This window comes from Scylla paramamosain, chromosome 24 (genome assembly GCF_035594125.1).
Source record: "Scylla paramamosain isolate STU-SP2022 chromosome 24, ASM3559412v1, whole genome shotgun sequence".
NCBI classification, from domain to species: domain Eukaryota; kingdom Metazoa; phylum Arthropoda; class Malacostraca; order Decapoda; family Portunidae; genus Scylla; species Scylla paramamosain.
Window position 1 is genome coordinate 7,129,584 of NC_087174.1, and position 20,417 is coordinate 7,150,000.

Genomic DNA, 20,417 nt, shown 5'->3' on the forward strand with positions numbered 1-20,417 from the left:
AATAGTAGTAATTATCCATGAGCCTTATATGATGTTGTTAAGCTGATTATTAGTTTTAAAACAATTAAATATATTACGGGACGCGTTAAGGCAGCTCCAAACCGACTGCGATGCTATTCTCGCTATATAATGCACACTATGCAAAGCCACGTGGCCTCTATTTGCTGAATATTTTTTTAAAATAAGGGTGTTCACACCGGATGCGATGCTTCGCTCGCAATGATTGTGACTCACACAGCTTCCCCGACATCACATTCATTGCCTCTCTTGCACAACTATCGTCCATTAAGTTTTGATCAAAGTGGTAATTGAGAGAGAGTCTTACCTTACATTCGGAGCATCGATCTTTTTTAAGAGCAAATATGAATACTTTTTCTTTCTTTTTTATTTTGCACGAGAGAGAGAGAGAGAGAGAGAGAGAGAGAGAGAGAGAGAGAGAGAGAGAGAATTTCATTATTTGAAGCCTCGGACAGAGTGCTGGTTTGTTTGTTTCTAACCTCAGTCTTGATTAGGGCACGGTGAAAGACAGATGTGACGCGGGATTTTTTTTTTTTTTTTTTTTTCTTTCTCAACACGACTTATATTAATCATTGTGTAGAAGTCTGCCTCAAGGAAATTAGCGGCTTCCTCGGTCTGCGGTTATGGAAAGGTCAGTGGTGTAACTAAGATGAAGGATTGGTCTTCGGATTTATCCCACGAATGCAATTTTGCATTTTACAAACCCATCTCTTGTCCAGCATCTCTCTCTCTCTCTCTCTCTCTCTCTCTCTCTCTCTCTCTCTCTCTCTCTCTCTCTCTCTCTCTCTATATATATATATATATATATATATATATATATATATATATATATATATATATATATATATATATATATATATATATATATATATATATATTGTGTGTGTGTGTGTGTGTGTCGGACTCGAGTTTGTGCTCCAACAAAGGTTTGATCCATAGTGAAGGTGTCTCATGGTCCATGTATCTTGTCCTTGGGTCTTTTTTTTTTTTTTTTGTGTGTGTGTGTGTGTGTGTGTGTGTTCCAAGGCTGGTCATCACATTATGCTTAAAACAGTATGAAGTTGGACTTGGTGTTTGACGTGGTGTGTTGCCATCTTCGTATCAAGATGATAATGTGACTAAAATGTGAGTTCTGTAATTTGTCCATGGTCTTGGTGATATGCATTTTCCCACATCTTTTCTGTCAACCATCATGCCATTTTCTGCTATCTACTCACTGGTTAAGTGCAAGGAACCTTCAGCTTAGTCAAAGGAATACCCGAACTTCATAATGTGGACCCTGTTATTTCACTCTCCACATTTTTATTTTTATTTTATTTTAAATTTTATTTATTTATTTATTTTTTTTTCATGTTTGTTAAGCTTGAGACGTATTTAAGTTTTCCGCCAAAGTATGCTAGTGCCAAACGAACAGATTAATTTGGTAAATAAGCAACTGTGCTAAGGAAACAAACAAACATGAAGGTGTAGATGAAGTGTTTATGGACCCATTTAGTTAGTTTGTTGGAATGGGTGCAGATGGCACAAATGAAGCTGTTTGATGATGCAAGAACTAGTGTAAAAAGTGGCTGAAAACTTATAAGTTTTCAGTAGATTTGGGTACACCTCATTGGTCATGAAAATAATGACAGAGATGGCTATACTGCATGTTTCCTAATTATGCAGGAGATATCGATGAGCGTTATCTATGGTACCAATTGTCCTCATAGTACTGTAACCTAAACCATATTCATGGTCTTAACAGCAACATTTCAGTTTCAGTCAATCTCATTAATGTACTTGGATCATATCATGAGCCCCATTTGAGGGATTGTACTGAAAAAGAAGTGTCTGGTCACTCATTGCGTGGTAAGGGAACATTTTTTTCCCTTGGCACTGTCAGCCTTAGGTACACTTGCATCATATGAGCTAGGATGCCAGGATATAAAATTATATAAAATGACAGACTCTTCATGACGTCAGTTCTTGTTTTCAGTACTAACATATTTTGGAATAAGTTAGAAGAGAAATCATGTACAGGGAACCTATAAGTGTGCCAGTAGACATGCAGGTGAAGCTGCTTACACAAATTCGGGAAAACATATCACATCAGACTGATTTTGAGAACATTAGTCATATCTGATGTAAAAGCCTACACTGCAAAGTATCTAAATCTTTCATAGATAATGGATGAATGTATTTACCTTGATGAGAATAATGAATTTCCAATGGGGTGAAGGAAATATTTTACTGCTCATTTCTGCATGTATATCTCTGGAAGTACCTTGAAATGATGGCACATTACACACATTTACTAGTATACACAAAACTGCATTAGAAAAATATTTGTCCCTTCTATGATATTTCCTAAATGAAGAATTTAAACACTAGTGGAGTGTGGTGGTTCCTTCCCTCACGATGAAATCTACTGCCAGTGATATCAGCAGAAAATTTATATTACACACCATTATAAATTTTAACATCTCATTTGAATTATATATATGTATATATGTCAGACAAAGTTATGTCAAAATATCTTACTGTGGTGGCACATTTCACGTAGTGCACATTATAGTAATTATCTATTGATTCAAAGATTTACATATCAGATTATCTGCTATACTGAAACACTGATATGTAATCAACACATCATAAAAAAAATTCATTAAAAAGTCTCCATGGGGCATCTTCATACTGTAATACAAGCAGTTCATTTCTAGAATTATATTTCAATGTGTTTTCTGTTGGGGAATGTTCTAATGTAAAGTTCATTAGAAAGGCAACTTTCAACTGTCTACACACCAGTATCTGTACCTACGGTGAAACCTCAAAGATCTGAATTATGAGAAGATCCAAACCTACTGAAATCCAATCTACAGACCTGTTGTAAAACTGACTACCCTCTCCCACACTTGTCCTACACTGACTCATCCATGCCCCTCCAGGCTCTTGGCTTTTGCATTTCCTTGATGTTCACAGTACACAAAGTGCTGACACATCCCCTAAGAGGAAGCACTGACTGGTATGCAATCTCCAGTTTGGTAACTCAACTGGCAGTTCCTCCTGCAGCCTCACTACACAAGACTTACTTTCTCTCACCCCTATTCTGTACATCTCTCTAATGCAAGAGTTAACTGGTATTCTCAATCATTCATTCCTTTTTCTAGTAAACTGTAGAGCTCCCTGCCTCCATCTGTATTTCCTCTTTCCTATGACTTGAACTCTTTCAAGAGGGGAACTCTTTAAAGAGAGAGGTTTCAAGACACTTATCCTCCAATTTTTGATAATCACTTCTAATTCTGTTTTGGGACTGGCACCTCAGTATTTTCTTTTCTAATTTTTGCTGCCATTGGCCAGCTAGCCACTCTTTGAACAGGGACAATGATGATGACAGCTAGAACACACTCACTTCCTTCAATTTCTCCATGGCACCTTTTTATACTGATCAATCACTCTAGTTCATTATTGAACATGAACAGTTCCAGCCCTTCAATGAAAACAAGAGGGAACTGTGGGGAGTAATACTTTTTCAAAGCACAAAACAGAGCAAACGATGATCAGTTAATTCTTCTGCCAATACTCCTCCCATTCCCATAGCACCTGAAGCCTTCCACTTCAGCATATCAATATATTTCCTGATTCATAATTATGTATTGCTATATACTCTATACATTCATGCAAAAACTGTTTATATTGCCTCTCATTCAAAAAAAGTATAGAATCTAAGGGTGAAAGGAGATTGCCCTCTGGGTTCTACTTCTAACCTTCATCAAAGTAAGTCTATCACGACTGAAAACATTTAGCTCCATGGACCTTTCACTGGCAGAAGTATTTATGGAAGTCTTTTTTTTAGAATGGCTACTACCTGTTTTGTTGCAGTTGTCACAAGGCCCTAATGGCTCTCTACTTGGACCCTTTCAGTGGCATCTTTGGCTTCGGGAATAGCCAGAAATTCCAAGAAGCCATGTATGGAGAGTAAGAAACCTGGCAAGCCTGATGAATTTCATGACTGATCGGTCAATAAATTCAGGATTAGGTGCACAGACAATTCTAAGGACTAAAAATGTTGGATATTGAGAGATCAAACTATACTTCTCATAGAGTCTAGATCTTTGAGGTTTTACTGTGTATCTGGAAACTAAAGAATGTAACTGGAAGTGAGTTACAAATGTATGCTATCACACTAATAATTCATAATCAACTGAAACTATAAGTCCTCTTATAAAAATACTTGCACACTTCTTTGGTGGTAAGCTAAACATAAAAACACCAACCTGAAAACAAAAACTAAGTACCATTCCAATTTATAATTACAGTAAATTTTCTGACACTTTAATTGAAAAGACTGAACTTTTAGACAGCCATGTCCAGCACAAATACAGCAACTGAAGACTCCTGAGACAAACCACCTGTACAATACATAATGTACCTCTCATAAGCATGTATAAAATATATCCTCCAGAGTTGAGAAGCTACATAGTAAACATCTCTACTGTCTCTGTCTGTGAGGGGTCACTTGGGTCTGTAAAGAGAGATAACGGCTCAGCTTTCACAATGGATCCCTTTCCTCCCAAACTGTCAGAGTTGAATCCATCACTGCCAAGGTGGGAGTGTTCAGCAGCAAACTGTGCATATTCGTCGTCTAAGTCTTCATCTCCTAAGTTAACCTCTTGGAGGCTGGATGGTCCCTCAGAGGGTGAGGATATTGCAGTCCCATTAGTGGTGATAGTGTTAGTGATGTCATTGTTGGCAGAATCCTGGTTAGAGGAGTTGGCAGTGCTGCTATTAGTGTTGTCATCCATTACCACAGGGATGGCATAATAGACACCAGTGGTGGCAGAGTCTTCACCTGCCACTAGGATAGTGGTGCTTCCTGGCACATTGCCTTCCAGCTGGTCCATTTGTTCTGCAACCTGATATAACAATTGTTTCATGTAACTAGTGTTGCTCAAACAATACTATGTAGTTTCTCTTCCTTACAAAATGAAACCACAAATTGAAAAACTGAACAAATAACTGAATTTAATAGATTGCTGGACTTTCCTCCTAGGCACAAAATACTTATTGTAAAAAGACTTCTGGATATTTTAAGAGGTCAGAAGAAAACATGAATTCTAAGACACTTTTTCAACCTTATAAATAACAGAACAGAAAAAAAGTTAAATTCTTACCTTGAAGGCCGACTCCACAATATTGAGCTCTTCTTGGTCCCTACGCTTGGGCACATCATCAGGCTCCACCTTGACTGTCATGGCCTCAAAGGGTGCACTCGTTTCACTGTTGACTACTCGTGCTGTGGCTGATATGGACTTGCGCACCTGCCTCAACCTGGCCGCACCTCGACGGGTGAAGCTCTTCCCTGGGGTGACAGTGGTGCGAGTGGTGGGCGGGGACACCACCTCTGACACATTGACTTTATGGTAGTTGAGGGAGGGATCCACTTCCTTCACAACAGGTGGTGGCAATTCTGGTATTTTTCCCTCCTTTCTAAGCTTGGCCACTCTTGACTTATACTGACTGTTTGTTAGTCCGTGTACCATGTTATAATGTTCCCTGAGACCCGCCCTGCCATCTAGCATTGCATTGCATATACGGCATGGAGTGTTCTGGATCTCTTGAATGTTGTGCATTGTTCGTAAGTGTGTTCGGAGGTGCACTTTCTGCACAAATCCTTTACTACAAAATTCACATTTAAACGGTCGTTCACCCGTGTGAACCCTGACATGCATTTCAAGCTGTCCTTGACTGGGAAAGTTTTTGCCACAAATGTAACATGTAAGTCCACCATCTTCCTCATGCATCCTCACCATGTGAGATTTCAAGGAGTCCGTTCTAGTGAACACCTGTTGGGAGATATTAAGCCTTTTAATTTGAGAGAAAACTCGTCAATTTTGTCATGTTTGACAATGTTTAAATGATGATGACAACTCATATCAAACTTGCTTCTTCCTACTAATATGTTCCTACATTTACTGGACAAGATCTTACCTTTTGACACACCGGACAAGTGAGATTAATTGACTGCTCGTGAGCATTTACAAGATGCTGATGTAAGACATGGCGCTGAGGGAACGTTTCGTCACAGTAAGGACAAGGAATCTCTCTGACTTCTAAGTGTGCTTTCATGTGAACGCGAAGAGTTGTAACAGATCTGAAAAACCCAGATTTCCAATAAGGATCAGTTACATAAGAGTGCAAAGCAAAGAAAGTAATGATCACCCACTATGTTTTTGTCTTACTTTTTGGCAATATGATACACCATTTATCAGTACTATAAAAGGAAGGCTACCAAACCTCAAAATCAAATGCAAAGGACATAGGATACATCTTTTGTTCCTAAAATTTTATACCTAATCATATTTTGTCCTGTAGAAATGGCAAGTCATGTGGTTGCCAATATTTTCTGCTAACCTACTTCAAACCCCTACTGTGAAAACGACAATTACTGTCAGATAATCTAGCTCAATGCAACTCACATGCAGCTAATGTCTATAATATTTTCCACAAATTACTTTCCTCATAACTGGATCGAGTTACATTACCACTGACCTGAACTCCTTGCCACACTCCTGGCATGGAATACCCCGTTCCTCTGAGAAAACCCTTGGCTGTGACCGTCTGCCTGGCTTCCTCTGGCTGGAGCTGTCCTTCTTGATGGGGGGAAACTCCATCACCTGTTTCAGATTGAAGGATGGTGAGACACTCAAGCTGTGCTGTCACTCAATCAGTTATGAAATGATGATTGCTCATCCCGGATTAATCTTGCACATTTCTGATACAAGAATATCATTATATTTCTCTGGTTGTCTTCACTTGCAGAAACATCACCAGAACAAATAGGAAGACTGCCAAAATTATATTTGCCATGTCTGCTTTTGTCTTGGTTTGTCATATGATATATAAATTATTCACATCTAGTATGTGCCTTGTGGTCATTTAAAATTTCAGTTCCCTCCACTATATCCATTCATTATAACATCTTTATTTTGGAAGGCAAGTTTAATGTTTACCCAAATTAGTCTCAATCACAAGTCTGTTTAACACACATACACACACACAAAAAAAGAAAAAAAATAATAATAATAAATAAATAAATAAATAAATAAATAAATAAACAAACAAATAAATAAAAATAAATAAATAAATAAATTCTCTCCAGTATTTAACCAAGATCACAGGACTTTAAGAATACAACAGTGGCTACTCACATCCTCCCCCTCCTCCTCCTCCTCCTCCTCTGTAAGCTATGTAGGAAGAACATAGAAAGAATTAAGTACAAAACATTAAAAAAAAAACTAGAAGAACTTAAAGAAAATCCAATAAAAAAATGTTTATGGTTGCCTCACATTTTCATACTGAACTATAACTTGGATAAATACAAGGTTTGTCATCTTTGATATATATCTGACTGACCTATCACACTGGACATAAAACCAACCATGACTGCCCTTAAGAATACCATTCTACCAGCTACATGAGAAACTTACCTCAATGGTCTCTCCTAACATATCATCTTCATCGTCCATATCATCCTCATCTTTGAAGCTTTCTTTTCGCCGGCCACTGTTGACCTGAAAATTAATCAATGTTGGAAGAGCAACAAAAGAAAAATTAGTGTAATACCTTGCCTTGGAACAACATGGAAACATCGAGAAAATTATGTGGAGGTGGGATGAACTTAACAAAACTTCCATCAAGACAATCATGAAAGTGACTCTTATACTTAATTGATCAGACCAAGAGACAGGTGGGTATTAGTTAGCCATGACTGTCATATATAGTCACATTAATGATTTCTCATTCTGAAACTGTCATTTTGAACTTCTAGGATGAGGGAAAAAAAAAAAAAATCTATTGAAAATTTAAATTTTCATTTTTTTAAATCTCATCTCTGGTGTCTTACGCAAAAGTGGTCACAGTAGAGAATACTCTATAAAAAAAGGATATAAATATCATGGTCAGCTCTCTTTAATCTATTTCTTTATATACTATTTAACTATTTAATGTCAGTCCCTCCCAGCCTTGGAAGTCTTCCAGGTATTCACATCTTTTATTTTCATTACCAAATTTAACCTCAATGCTGTGAAGCACATGAGACAGTGACACTGACCAAGTGCTTTCAGTAATGTGGATTTCAGGGATCAAACCATGTATCAAGATAACACCTTCGCCAGTGTTACATACCTCACAGGAGCCATTGGTGCCACTGTCCTCATCTTCCTGCACTTCTTCGTATACCACCTCCTGTACAATAAGCTTCTTTCTGCAAGGTGGAAAGCATGTCAAGTTGGATGTCACACAGCTGAGATATATAGGATAAATGTTTCTTTACTTTAATATAAAAATGGCGTGTGCTCTATACTTTTATTTGCAGACACTGTAAATGATAAGTGTTCACTGATTGGTCAAGCCTCTCTCAGTCTGAGATTTATCCTTCATCATTATGACAATTAGCCTAAATTATTCCACAACAGGACAAAGATCTCTCCCTGTGATGACACATGCCAGTGTCATTTGTTAGAATCTCATAATGCCTTAGGCTACATCATTTATATAGTTTACTGATGGGTGAGCAGAGACTACAGCATTAAAGGAAAAATGCCCACATGACATTCTTCCGGCCTATGATTAAAACAAAGGATATTTCAGAATTGAACTGTGAGAGAGAGAGAGAGAGAGAGAGAGAGAGAGAGAGAGAGAGAGAGAGAGAGAGAGAGAGAGAGAGAGAGAGAGAGAGAGAGAGAGAGAGAGAGATAACAAATTACTTACCTTATTTTGACATTTTTCCTTGGTCTGCCAACGGAAGAGGAGGTGGCAGAGGATGAGGAGCTGGTGGTGGCTGAGGGACAGATAAAACCCTCGGGCTCTGGGGTCATGATACATGGCCCAAAGGAGGACTTTTTGGTGGGTGGTGGCACCATCATCAGGTCATCTCCCATCAGCTGCAGGTCTGGGTCATCTAACCCATCCCCATCATCTGACATGACGGGCCGCTTGGTCTGTGGCCGAACCCGACCACGACTCTGAAAATACTGCCTGGGAAGGGGAAGGAAGAAAGAATGTAAGTGAATTTATAGTTAAGCTTAAATTTTACATGAACAATGAATAAATTCAGTGGCAGTTGGTCCCCTACCAGAAATAAAGGTTGGTGTCCTCAAACATGTCATTTTTGTATTCTTTCTCTACTTTCACATGAGGGTGGTGCTGTGCTTGGGGGCCTGCCCATCCTTCTAAATTTCCCTTATACTAATAAGGATTTACAAGTGTAGCACTGATTTGTGTGAAAAAGTGGCAAGTGGCACTATGCCTAGCTTAACTGCAGACATGTTCAATTGTGGGAAGCATGCAGAGCAGTCTAAATGGTGAGATAATTTTGTCTGGGAGTTCCTGAGGTTGTTGTATGTTTCCACTCAATATGAATCTCTTGGCTAGTACAATGACAATAAATTATAATCATGGGTTAGAGTTGATAATGATGAAGAGAGAAGAAGAGAGAGAGAAAAAAAAAGGAAGGAGGAGGAGGATGGTAACACAAGAGTAATGTATAACTGATCATGATTACAATGAAAAAGCTCACTGCAACATAACAAGACTATCAGACAACAGGACACTAAGTTAATAAAGTGATCCCAGCACTTTCTGTTAAAGTTAGAAATAAATTTTCAACAGTTCAACCTATCTAAAAAAAAGACGAGTTCAAAAAAAGCTCTCACCTGATGCGCTCAGCTTTCTTGACAGGGGACGGGCAGAACATATCAGCAGGCTCCGATTTGATGTATATGGTGCGATCAATTGGTTCCTCCTTAACCTGCACCAGGGGTGCTGCTGGCTGGCCGTGAACATTTCCCCGTCCCCTCGCACTACTAGTACGTCCCCCTGGCTTTCCACGACCTTTCCTTCTTGATGGGAGTTCTTTGTGCATTTCTGGAAGGTGGTGATATGTAGATGAAACAAGGATGTAATGATAAATCTTGCTTCATACTGTGGCAAATATGAATCATATCATTACAGTGATAAGCTGTGTTTCTTAAGTGTTCACCTGGCATGTTCTGGTGTTGCTGCATGTGTTCATTGAGAAGGGACACCTTATTAAACTCCTTCTCACACATAAAACAAACAAAGATGCTGCCGTCCTCCATCTCATCTGCTTCCATAATAATCTCGGTCTTCGTCTTGTCCATGAGTTTAGCGTTAGAGGAAGAGGTACCTGCAGGGTCTGCTTGCCTCACTCTACCTCTAGGGCATACCAGCTTATCTTACTCTCTGGGAAAAGTAAATCATTCTCCAAATAGTAAAATGTACACCTATATAATGGTGATCACATTTGTTATGTTCAGGAAATTGGTCAGTGTATGATAAACTGTTCATTAAAATAACTCATTAAAGCCAATAAAATCAGAGAAGTAACATTATTTTGTATAATGCAAAGTAAGTATGTAAGCAAAGTGCATTATACATTTGTTCTCTTCCACAAGTGTTCCAAGAATCAGTGCACAAGAGTGTATCACTATCCTGACAATTTTATGTATCATGTTTTACTTCCTCGTAAGATACTCACTGTGGAGGATACATCAAAATCTTGGAAAGGCATATTTAGCACAAGTATTTTTTTTAACTATCAAATGAAGTGCTTGATACAGGCAACTTTATTCTAATGCAAGCACACCACAAAGCCCCGGTGTATACTGAGAGAATTAGGAAAAGACAGGAGGGACGAAGTGGTGACAGAAGAAAAAAAAAACAAGATAGGAAGGATGAATCATCACCCATTTACTGACAGGTGTGGCTCATGTCAACACATTGTGCCCCATTCTTCCAGTGCTTCCTATTGAGTCAGTGAGGTGTGAGGTTGCTGCCCCAGCACCGCCACAGCAGCAGCACCCCGGCACAGTGTTCCCTGGGCAGCACCCGGGCCAGAGCAGCACTGAACCAGGCAGCTGCTAGGGGCGCCGCCCCTCGTGGCGTGGTGGTGGTGGTGGAGGCCAGGGTCATGAGGGAGGAAGGAGAGGTGTGTGGTGGAGGAAATGAGGCAGAATAGCGAGCCACTGGTCGATGAAGTCCGTCAACAAACCTAGCGGCTGTCCTCTCCCCGCTCCTGCTGACCTCTTGACCCTCATCTGACCCGCTGCTCCTCTCCCTGCGTCCCCCACCAATCACATGGGGGAGGTCAGGGCAGCGCCAGGCTGGGTGAGGCAGGCTACAGGGGCTAATCTCGCCTAAACAGGCACGGTGATGCTGTAAAAACGTCTTGTAAACAACCACAACACTCTCAGACTGGCTCGATGGTTCTCCCAGGGGTTGCATTTGCTCCCCTGGTGCCTTGTATAAAACACTACCTGTGCTTGGGAGTCTTAGCTATATATGTGGGAGTATTTTTTCAGCAGTCTCACCGCCATTCATGGGCCATTCTTTATAATATTTAAGACGTCCCTTTTCATTTGTTCCGTTTTCTCTCCCAATTTTTGTAATAAGATTTCAGCTCCCTGCCTTGTTTTCTTGGCCGTGAGAGGCGATGAATGTAAAGCTTGGGCAAAACATTAAAATAAACATGATCTGGAGATAACATGTATAAAGGTAACATCCATAATAGACAGTTTGGGGAAATTATTGTTTCCTGCCTTGTTCTACTGTTCCAGTGTCAAGGAGCAGGGTGGCGGTGACGGACAGACAGACGCACGCTGGTCACTCCGGGTAAATTAGACTGGATTACGGGTGAAGTATAGACTCTTTATAATATGTCTCTCATTCAGAACACATTATAGCCCTGTATTACTTTAAATAATTTCCAGAAATATAAATTCTGTAATGTTTACCTACCTTAGTGGAATCTTGATATGCTATACGCTTTGAAAATGAAGTGTTCAGATATATATTTGAAGCTTCACATGTTAAGATATTCCTTCTGCCACACATTTTTCATCTATGGTGCATCTTTTGAAGGCTGACAAGTTTACAAGAATTTTATTCTGTAGGGCAGTGACAGAAACCCCAGCAGAGGACTTGGAACATATTTGATTAAGTGTGAAGGCTCATAGTTAAGGCTTCCCTGCTTAACATGTCTCCATACATCATCTTCAGGCACTCGTGGAGAATGTGGGCCCTGCCTGGCTGTTGGTCCTGTGCCATTTATATCATTAGTGCATGTTTTGTTCGATGACAAGTTTGAATAGAGTAGATATTAAGTATACGTATAATCTAGGCATATATTTAAGGTTTCCCTGCGTAAAATGTTAGGTACCATTCTTAGATCATGTTTACTTTTGTTTAGGGTTGGTGTTCATTGTTGACAAGGATAAATAGAATACGTGTATGTAATTAGTAATTAAGTTTATAGGCATATATTAGAGGCTTCCCGGTTTAACATTCCTCCCGTCTATGTTCATCTTTCCTTCCAGTGATTGTTTTCATTAACATTCCACCCGTCTATATTCATCTTTCTTTTCAGTGATTGTTTTCAATGTTGACAAGCTGGAAAAGAGTAGGCAGATGTTGAGGGTGTATCTGAAGGTTTATACTTAAGGCTTCTTTCTTAAAATTTAATCTAATTTCATATTTACTTGTGGTGCTGATATAAAAGTTATTGCTTGTGTTGAAGGTTTTCAAGGGTAAACATTACTAGGACAAAAGAGGAAATAAGAGAGAGAGGGATTCCTATTTGTAATGTTATTTCCAGGTTTAGATGTTTAAATATGAAGATGCAGAGCTGGTTATGACTGATCAGTGGCTAGTTGACCATTGACCCTTCTTAGGGTTTCAATATTCCTTGTTTATGTTAAATGAGACCAGGAAAAAAATAATAAAAAAATTGACTTAAGGACACTGGATAATTTTATGTTTTAACACACAACAGGATCCAGTGAAGAATGTGCAGCACTGTGGCACCAGGAAGCAGGAGCCTGTGAGGAGTATATGAGCCTTTGCTGTATAAAGACCACTGATCATCATGATCCTTCAACACCTCAACAACCTCACCACCAAACGTATAATCCTGGCCAGCTCTTCACCCAGAAGGAAAGAAATCTTGCAGAAAATAGTAGGTAGCTCAGAAAATTTATTGAACTTATTCTTGAGATGGATGGATGTTCTGAAATTTCTCCAGTATTGTTACTCAGTATTGTTACATGATTTTGCAGGATATTTATTGTACACTGAGTTTTTGCTATATTTCATTTTCAAGTATTTGATCATATGCCATGGTGAGATTGGGAATGAATACAATATCATGTTTTCTTGTAGATATTTTAAGGATTTACATCTATCTTTCCTTGATAATCTCATTTGGTAATCCTCTTTCCTCAAATCTATTCCTTCAGTTCATTCTTCCCTTTTTCTCAACATACCACAAACATCATTGTAATACATGTCAATCTGTTATTTTCCAGGGGCTGAGATTCACTGTCATGCCTTCAGAGTTTGAGGAGACACTTGACCCAAAAAGCTACAGTCACCCAAGCCAGTTTGTGATTGCCACAGCTCGGGGGAAGGCAGAGGAAGTGGGTTTGATGCAGAGGATTAATTTACTTATTTGCTTGTCTTCTAATACTGTTAATGCTGGTGCTTAGTCACAGAAAGCAAATCTTGATGGAGATATGGAATAATTTAAGATTTGCTGATGTCTAGCCTTCCCCTCTTTGTATAAATATCAGCAGCAGTTGGGGAGGTAGACCTAATGACTGGGGCATAATAGTAGATGTTTTACAGATACTACATACCTGTTTTTAGTTTTTGACCATAAAATTGCACGCACACCTCCTTTATTGTAAAAAAGTGTTCTGTTGACAAGAAATTATCTCATTGAGTTTAATCTAACCCCTAGTCATGTCTGTGTTACAGGTGGCCCAAAGACTGAGTCAACCTTACCCACACATTGTCATTGGAGCAGATACATGTATTAGTCTTGAGGGGCAAGTGTTCGGCAAGCCTAAAGATGTAGATGATGCCACGAGGATGCTTAGCAAGTGAGTAAAGTTTCTTGTATTCAGAGATGAGATAATGGTGCCCAAGATTAATTAGATAAAATGCATTGTTTAAAGAAATGTACTTAAAACCTTTATATATATATATATATATATATATATATATATATATATATATATATATATATATATATATATATATATATATATATATATATATATATATATATATATATATATATATAAGCATCAATGTTCTTACAGTATATTTGCTCTAAATGTTTAGTTTTATTTATGGTGGTCTGTTAGACTCCACCTTTTCACCAGGGCCACCATGTATAGGATTGCTGTTCTGGTATATAGATACTCATAGATAGTTTCTATTTATGATGCATTTTGATGATACTTAATATTTAATGAATCTTCCATCAAGGTGAGATAGGGAATAATTCATAGCTAATGCTACCTCAATGTTGCCATGTCCAAGGTTCAGCAGCAGGAGTCATGAGGTGCTGACTGGGGTGTGTATACTGGTGGGGCACGGTAGTGGTGATGGCTGGAGGGAGATTTCCTTCTGTGAGACTACTGAGGTCCAGTTTGCTGAGCTGCCACCAGATGTCATAAAGGCTTATGTGGATACTGGGGAGCCTATGTAAGTGTGCTGAGAGAGAGAGAGAGAGAGAGAGAGAGAGAGAGAGAGAGAGAGAGAGAGAGAGAGAGAGAGAGAGAGAGAGAGAGAGGAATGAACATAAAGATGATAGTGATGGACAATGGTGAGATTACTGATTCATAGAGAGGGTGTGGGGGGGACATTCTATAAGTCTACACTTTAGTGAAAGACCATAATTTCATTAAAAGTGTTATTATTATATTGTTAATTTTATTAAAGTTATTATTATTGTTGTTAATTTTATTAAAATTAAAATTTCCTAGGATGTGCAATAATTTTTCATATTTTCAATTTAATTTAATATTTTTGGAGGGTAATAGGTGCCCAGCTACCCAATTTAATTTTTTTCCATTAATTGCGTTGTTCACAGTGTGCATTTTCACTGCGTGCAACACATTGCACCATCCATATAGACACATTGTGCAAGCCTAGTGTATACTAAAACTGCTAGAATCACTTTAGACTTTGTGAAATGAATTAGTAAGGATAATTTTCTGTATGATTGTACAGTACAAGTAATATGATGACATGCTATTGTAATTTCTTAATCATGATTTTTTCTTAATGTTAAAATTAACATGCATTTTTCATGAAATCTACAATATGAAAAGATCATAATTATGATGAAAGCTCAAGGAACTCAAACTTAACTGTAGAGTTAGGAACTTCCCTTGGTGAACTGCATAGCTATCATGTGGTGTGGTGCCATTTCAGGGACAAGGCTGGTGGGTATGGCATCCAGGGTCTTGGAGGCACCCTGGTGGAGGGCATCAGGGGAGACTACTACAATGTGATGGGTTTCCCGCTGCACCGGTTCTGTCAGCAACTTGCCCCAGTTCTGGCTGAGGAGAGACTGGTGTCCTAGCCCAGTAAGTGCTCCTGTGTACTATTGCCTGTGTGACAACAGTAGAGTTGGATCACCTGAAGATCCGCCACCCCAGCCGCACTTGGGGTGGCAGATCTTCAGGTGAGACAATCTGGGGTGGCGGATCTTCAGGTGATCCCATACTTTTAATGAAGTAAACTTTTTTCTGCATTTTTTATATCCGCTCAGTTTTTTAATGCGTTCATGTTGTTAGGTTAGGTTAGGTTAGGCTAACCTAACCTAACCTAACCTAACCTAACCAAGTGAGAGAGTCTGGGGTGGCGGATCTTCAGGTGAGACAATCTGGGGTGGCGGATCTTCAGGTGATCCCTGTGGGGTGGCGGATCTTCAGGTGATCCGTAGAGTTGTTATCATGGGGCTAAGTATTTATTAAGGGAGCATTAAGTATTTATTAAGGGAGGGTCATTGATGATGAGTGTGATATATTTTGTCCTGTTTAAATGTAAAAGTTAATTAGGTTTTCATACAAGTGAGAAATCAGCCATGACATTCTCCCAAGTCTCAGGGAATAGTTAAATGTGAGGGCTGTTCGATTTCAAAAGTTTGGTCATGGAAGTTTTAGGTTTAAAATTCCAGAAATTTGTCAGAGGCATAATACATATTTGGATATCCAGATTGCAAGATGTATTGTAAAGCTGATTTATTATAATTTCTATTTATTATCTATTAGATGATAAAGTTTTATCATATGACATCCCCTTCTATCTCTACATGTGCAAGTGAAAAACTTTCAGGTTATTATTGTTGTTACTTATTTATTATATTTCAATCACAGAGCTGTGTTTGTATTTTAGTGGATTGGTTGTGTCATAATTAGAGCCAACATGATTAGTAATGACTACAAATAACTATCATTTATTATACAGTGTAATAAGTGTAATTTTTACCATTACACCATATTCAGGGATCAGGACAAATGATGCTTAAGAAAGAAGGAATTTTAAGTGTGTTATCAGGGGATGTTTGGATGGACCCATTTGAAAGACCACTATATAGTATAGGTTTTCTTTAATGATGACAATGAATTCTGACAAGATGAAGCCATCTCCAAACTATCAGGCAGTGCACCACAGGCAAACACTGTTACTATATCCCATTCTAATACACAAAGCTGAGAAGGGTAAGGCACGGAGGTGTTGTCAGAAGTGAGGGAATGATGGACAAACATGAATGAGCAGCTACCCATGAGTGAAACACTAAAGGTTTCCTTGGATCTTTGTAGTTATTGGTCCCACATTTAAAATGTTCTGTGTTTACTGTCATTCTGCTAGTGCAAATGAACCACTTACTGTTTACTGAATGACACTGCCCAGTAAGGGCTCTGCTCAAAAGTGAAGGGTTTGCACTTTTACCTCATCTGGTAACACTGCTTTGGAAGTGAGAGAAACCCATGCAGCAACCAGTGCCTGTCAGGCACTGCCCACCCAATAGTGTGGACACGGCTTAAGTGAAAACACAGGGAGCACTTTACATTACTAGTGCAGGCAGGCTGGCAGTGACACATTCACATGCACAAGTAGCAGAGGGATATTGAGAAATCATAAATGAGCAAATTGATAAATTGACCCGTAAGCCATGTCCACACTATCAGGAAGGGCACTAGTTGCTGCATGGGTTTCTCTCGCTTCGCTTCTAAAACAGTATTACTAGATGAGGTAAAAGTGCAAACACTTCACTTATGAACAGAGTGCCCTTAACAGGCAGCATCTGCCTGTAGTATCTATTCCACATCGCTCGAGGTGGTTTGGTTGGGCAGTTAAGGTCGTTCAGTACACAGCAAGTGGTTCATTTGTACTAGTAGAAGGATAGTTGGACATGATGACACTATACACAGAACACTTTAAATGTGAGGCCAATAACTACATGGATCTGAGGAAACCTTTTACGTTTTGCACCACTTTTTTTTTTTTTTTTTTTTTTTTTTTTTTTTTTTTTTTTTTTTTTTATGTAAGGACACTGGCAAAGGGCAACAAAAATCAATAAAAAAAATGCCCACTGAAATGCCAGTCCCGTAAAAGGGTCAAGGCAGTGGTAAAAAATTGGTGGATAAGTGTCTTGAAACCTCCCTCTTGAAGGAATTCAAGTCATAGGAAGGTGGAAATACAGAAGCAGGCAGGGAGTTCCAGAGTTTACCAGAGAAAGGGATGAATGATTGAGAATACTGGTTAACTCTTGCGTTAGAGAGGTGGACAGAATAGGGGTGAGAGAAAGAAGAAAGTCTTGTGCAGCGAGGCCGCGGAAGGAGGGGAGGCATGCAGTTAGCAAGATCAGAAGAGCAGTTAGCATGAAAATAGCGGTAGAAGACAGCTAGATATGCAACATTGCGGTGGTGAGAGAGAGGCTGAAGACAGTCAGTTAGAGGAGAGGAGTTGATGAGACGAAAAGCTTTTGATTCCACCCTGTCTAGAAGAGCAGTACGAGTGGAACACCCCCAGACATGTGAAGCATACTCCATACATGGACGGATAAGGCCCTTGTACAGAGTTAGCAGCTGGGGGGGTGAGACGTCTCAGAACACCTAACTTCATAAAAGCTGTTTTAGCTAGAGATGAGATGTGAAGTTTCCAGTTCAGATTATAAGTAAAGTACAGACCGAGGATGTTCAGTGTAGAAGAGGGGGACAGTTGAGTGTCATTGAAGAAGAGGGGATAGTTGTCTGGAAGGTTGTGTCGAGTTGATAGATGGAGGAATTGAGTTTTTGAGGCATTGAACAATACCAAGTTTGCTCTGCCCCAGTCAGAAATTTTAGAAAGATCAGAAGTCAGGTGTACTACCAGATGAGGCAGTTTCTGATGTTTCACTAAGTGCACTCATGTGCAGCTAGCTGTTTGTTCATGCTTGCCCATTATTTCCTTGCTTCTGATGACATCTCCATGCCTGCCACTTAGGGATGATGTGGTAACAGTTTTCATGTGGTGTACTGCCTGATGGTGTAGACACAGCTTTATCTTGCCAGAATTTATTTTCATTACAGCAAACCTATACTTTACAGAGTGTCTCTTGAGTTAAGGGACATACTTCAGGATTTGATAGTTCAAGTAATTCTAAGTTGAAAATACTCTATACACATGCTGTGTTTTGCTTTATTTTGCAAGAAATTAGCATGTAAGTTGTGTGTTGTGGGAAGTACTTGTCTCCACCTCCTTCCTTCCCGCCTCTGCTTGCTATATACTCGAATGGCATTGTGATAATTTTTTGTGTACAGTCCATGCAGTCAAAGCCTTACAAGAAACAGCAAATGACAGATTAAATTTTTGTGTGTGTCAGTGGAGAAAATGTTCAGATAATACAGCAATACGGTGGTTGTTGAGTGCTACTTTTTAAACATAACATGGCAACTCACTGTAACTGTCACCCCCATGCCTCAACACCAAACAGTTGACATTTTAACACTAAAGTGACAGCCCTTGTTAATCACCTGACTGCCAAGGTGCATCTTTGTGCTATAGTGAAGATGCCTTTCACATTCAGTAACTGAATGTGAAAGTGTATAAATACTGAGTATTTGAACATGATATTCATGTAATATGACATGATATTCATTCTGAGATGGAAATGCCCTGGCTGCAGCAGCAGAATACAGACGCAGGTACCCAGACAGAAGACACCCAGATACCCGGGTATTGTACAGAGTGTATCAGCATCTCTGTGAGAGAAGATGTAGCCTGTCCCCAGTATTTCTGCAGCAGCTGAATGTATGTGAACAGCTCAAGATGATATTGTCCAGATGATGATATGAAGCCCCACCATCAGTACAAGAATACAAACACAAATGATATGAAGCCCCACCATCAGTACAAGAATACAAACACAAATGATACGAAGCCCCACCATCAGTACAAGAATACAAACACAAATGATACGAAGCCCCACCATCAGTACAAGAATACAAACACAAATACACAAATATGTAAGAGGGCAAAATTCACAGAACATAGCACAATTTCTCATTACTTAGAAAGAATGTTTAATCTAAAGGGACATTTACAGGATTGGTAGGAACACCAGGCAGTCCGTCATGAAGCTGGTAAGTTGCCATGTATGTTTAAAAAGTAGCATTTAACAACCACTATATTGCTGTATTTGTGTAGGTTGTACACAAAAAATTATCACTTAATTGCCGTGCAGTGCCACTCAATTACACAGCAAGCCGAGGCGGAAAGGAAGGAGGCAGAGGCCCCACCCAGGTGAGCAGTTCCCACAACACACAACTTGCACATGAATTTCTAACAAAATAAATCATAGTACAGCATGTGTTCATAAGAGTATTTATGACTTAGAATTATTTGAACTATTAAATCCCACAGTATGTACTTTAATTTGTGGGACACCCTGTATAGTGGTCTTTCAAATTAGTATGTGGTGTTTGTCCCTTGTGCATAATGTTCTGGGGATTCCAGTATGTAGTGTAGCCCTGATCACATGATAACCCCATAGATAGTGAGATTTGCTGCCCATTTTAGTAGCTAGATTTTAGAATCCAGTGCATTTTATTGTTCAGTATATACATACAAGAGTAAATAACAGGGCATAGAATACAGTTGCATCATTAGTACTCTTATCTGTTATCGAATAGCAGTGTGATTTGTCTATAACTGATCTGTCGCCTACCAGTTAAAAATCTCAATGGACATAAAGCCACTGTAAATTTTCTTTGCACACCTTCATGTGGTAACTTGTGAAAAACAATGTCACTTAATTTTGTTACAGGCAATAAATCATGGATTGTAAAGAATAACAAAACACTTGTAAAATTGTAGAGGTTGGGTGATAATCATTAGAACACAAATTTTCTAGGTATTTAGGTTGCAAGAAAAGGTTAACATGAATCTGACCCAAAAGTACCACACTTCAAGGAAAGGTTAAGATGAATCTGACCCAAAAGTACCACACTTTTTTTACATACAAATGACAAAGATAGGATTATGTTGAACTGCGAGTATTTTAG

The 20,417-nt window shown here is 39.0% G+C and overlaps 3 protein-coding genes across 7 annotated transcripts in view; 1 reads left to right on the top strand and 2 right to left on the bottom strand.

Annotated features, from left to right (window-relative positions):
- Positions 1–1,967: 1,967 nt before the first annotated feature.
- On the bottom strand, positions 1,968–11,209 carry LOC135112669 (myoneurin-like). Of its 3 annotated transcripts, none has more exons than XM_064027306.1 (11): positions 11,069–11,209; positions 10,037–10,260; positions 9,711–9,921; positions 8,767–9,033; positions 8,182–8,260; positions 7,485–7,568; positions 7,206–7,241; positions 6,547–6,671; positions 5,986–6,148; positions 5,169–5,840; positions 1,968–4,910 (listed from the first exon to the last, which is right to left on the bottom strand). In XM_064027306.1, exons 2-11 carry the CDS (start codon positions 10,176–10,178, stop codon positions 4,470–4,472), a joined length of 2,220 nt encoding a protein of 739 aa, XP_063883376.1. In that variant the 5' UTR covers positions 10,179–10,260; positions 11,069–11,209; the 3' UTR covers positions 1,968–4,469. The 3 variants fall into 3 exon arrangements, with proteins under 3 accessions (XP_063883376.1, XP_063883377.1, XP_063883378.1); XM_064027307.1 differs by lacking the exon at positions 11,069–11,209 and adding an exon at positions 10,776–10,915; XM_064027308.1 differs by lacking the exon at positions 7,206–7,241.
- Positions 9,041–20,417, top strand: part of LOC135112673 (probable bifunctional dTTP/UTP pyrophosphatase/methyltransferase protein) — an 11,476-nt gene continuing 99 nt past the window's right edge. The window contains exons 1-7 of one of the 3 annotated variants that reach the window (XM_064027316.1): positions 9,041–9,058; positions 11,634–11,709; positions 12,848–13,030; positions 13,380–13,490; positions 13,831–13,955; positions 14,401–14,565; positions 15,298–20,417. The exon at positions 15,298–20,417 is cut by the window's right edge and continues 99 nt beyond it. In XM_064027316.1, coding sequence (XP_063883386.1) covers positions 12,941–13,030; positions 13,380–13,490; positions 13,831–13,955; positions 14,401–14,565; positions 15,298–15,448 — 642 coding nt within the window. In that variant the 5' untranslated portion in view covers positions 9,041–9,058; positions 11,634–11,709; positions 12,848–12,940 and the 3' untranslated portion in view covers positions 15,449–20,417. Of the gene's footprint in view, positions 9,059–11,627; positions 11,710–11,849; positions 12,112–12,847; positions 13,031–13,379; positions 13,491–13,830; positions 13,956–14,400; positions 14,566–15,297 lie in introns of those variants that run through there. The other 2 variants (XM_064027317.1, XM_064027318.1) reach the window with 2 other exon arrangements.
- The window catches only part of LOC135112670 (neuronal acetylcholine receptor subunit alpha-7-like), an 11,914-nt gene continuing 11,420 nt past the window's right edge, over positions 19,924–20,417 (bottom strand). The window contains exon 8 of the mRNA XM_064027309.1: positions 19,924–20,417. This exon is cut by the window's right edge and continues 1,310 nt beyond it. The gene's annotated coding sequence lies outside the window, so the exon portion shown is untranslated.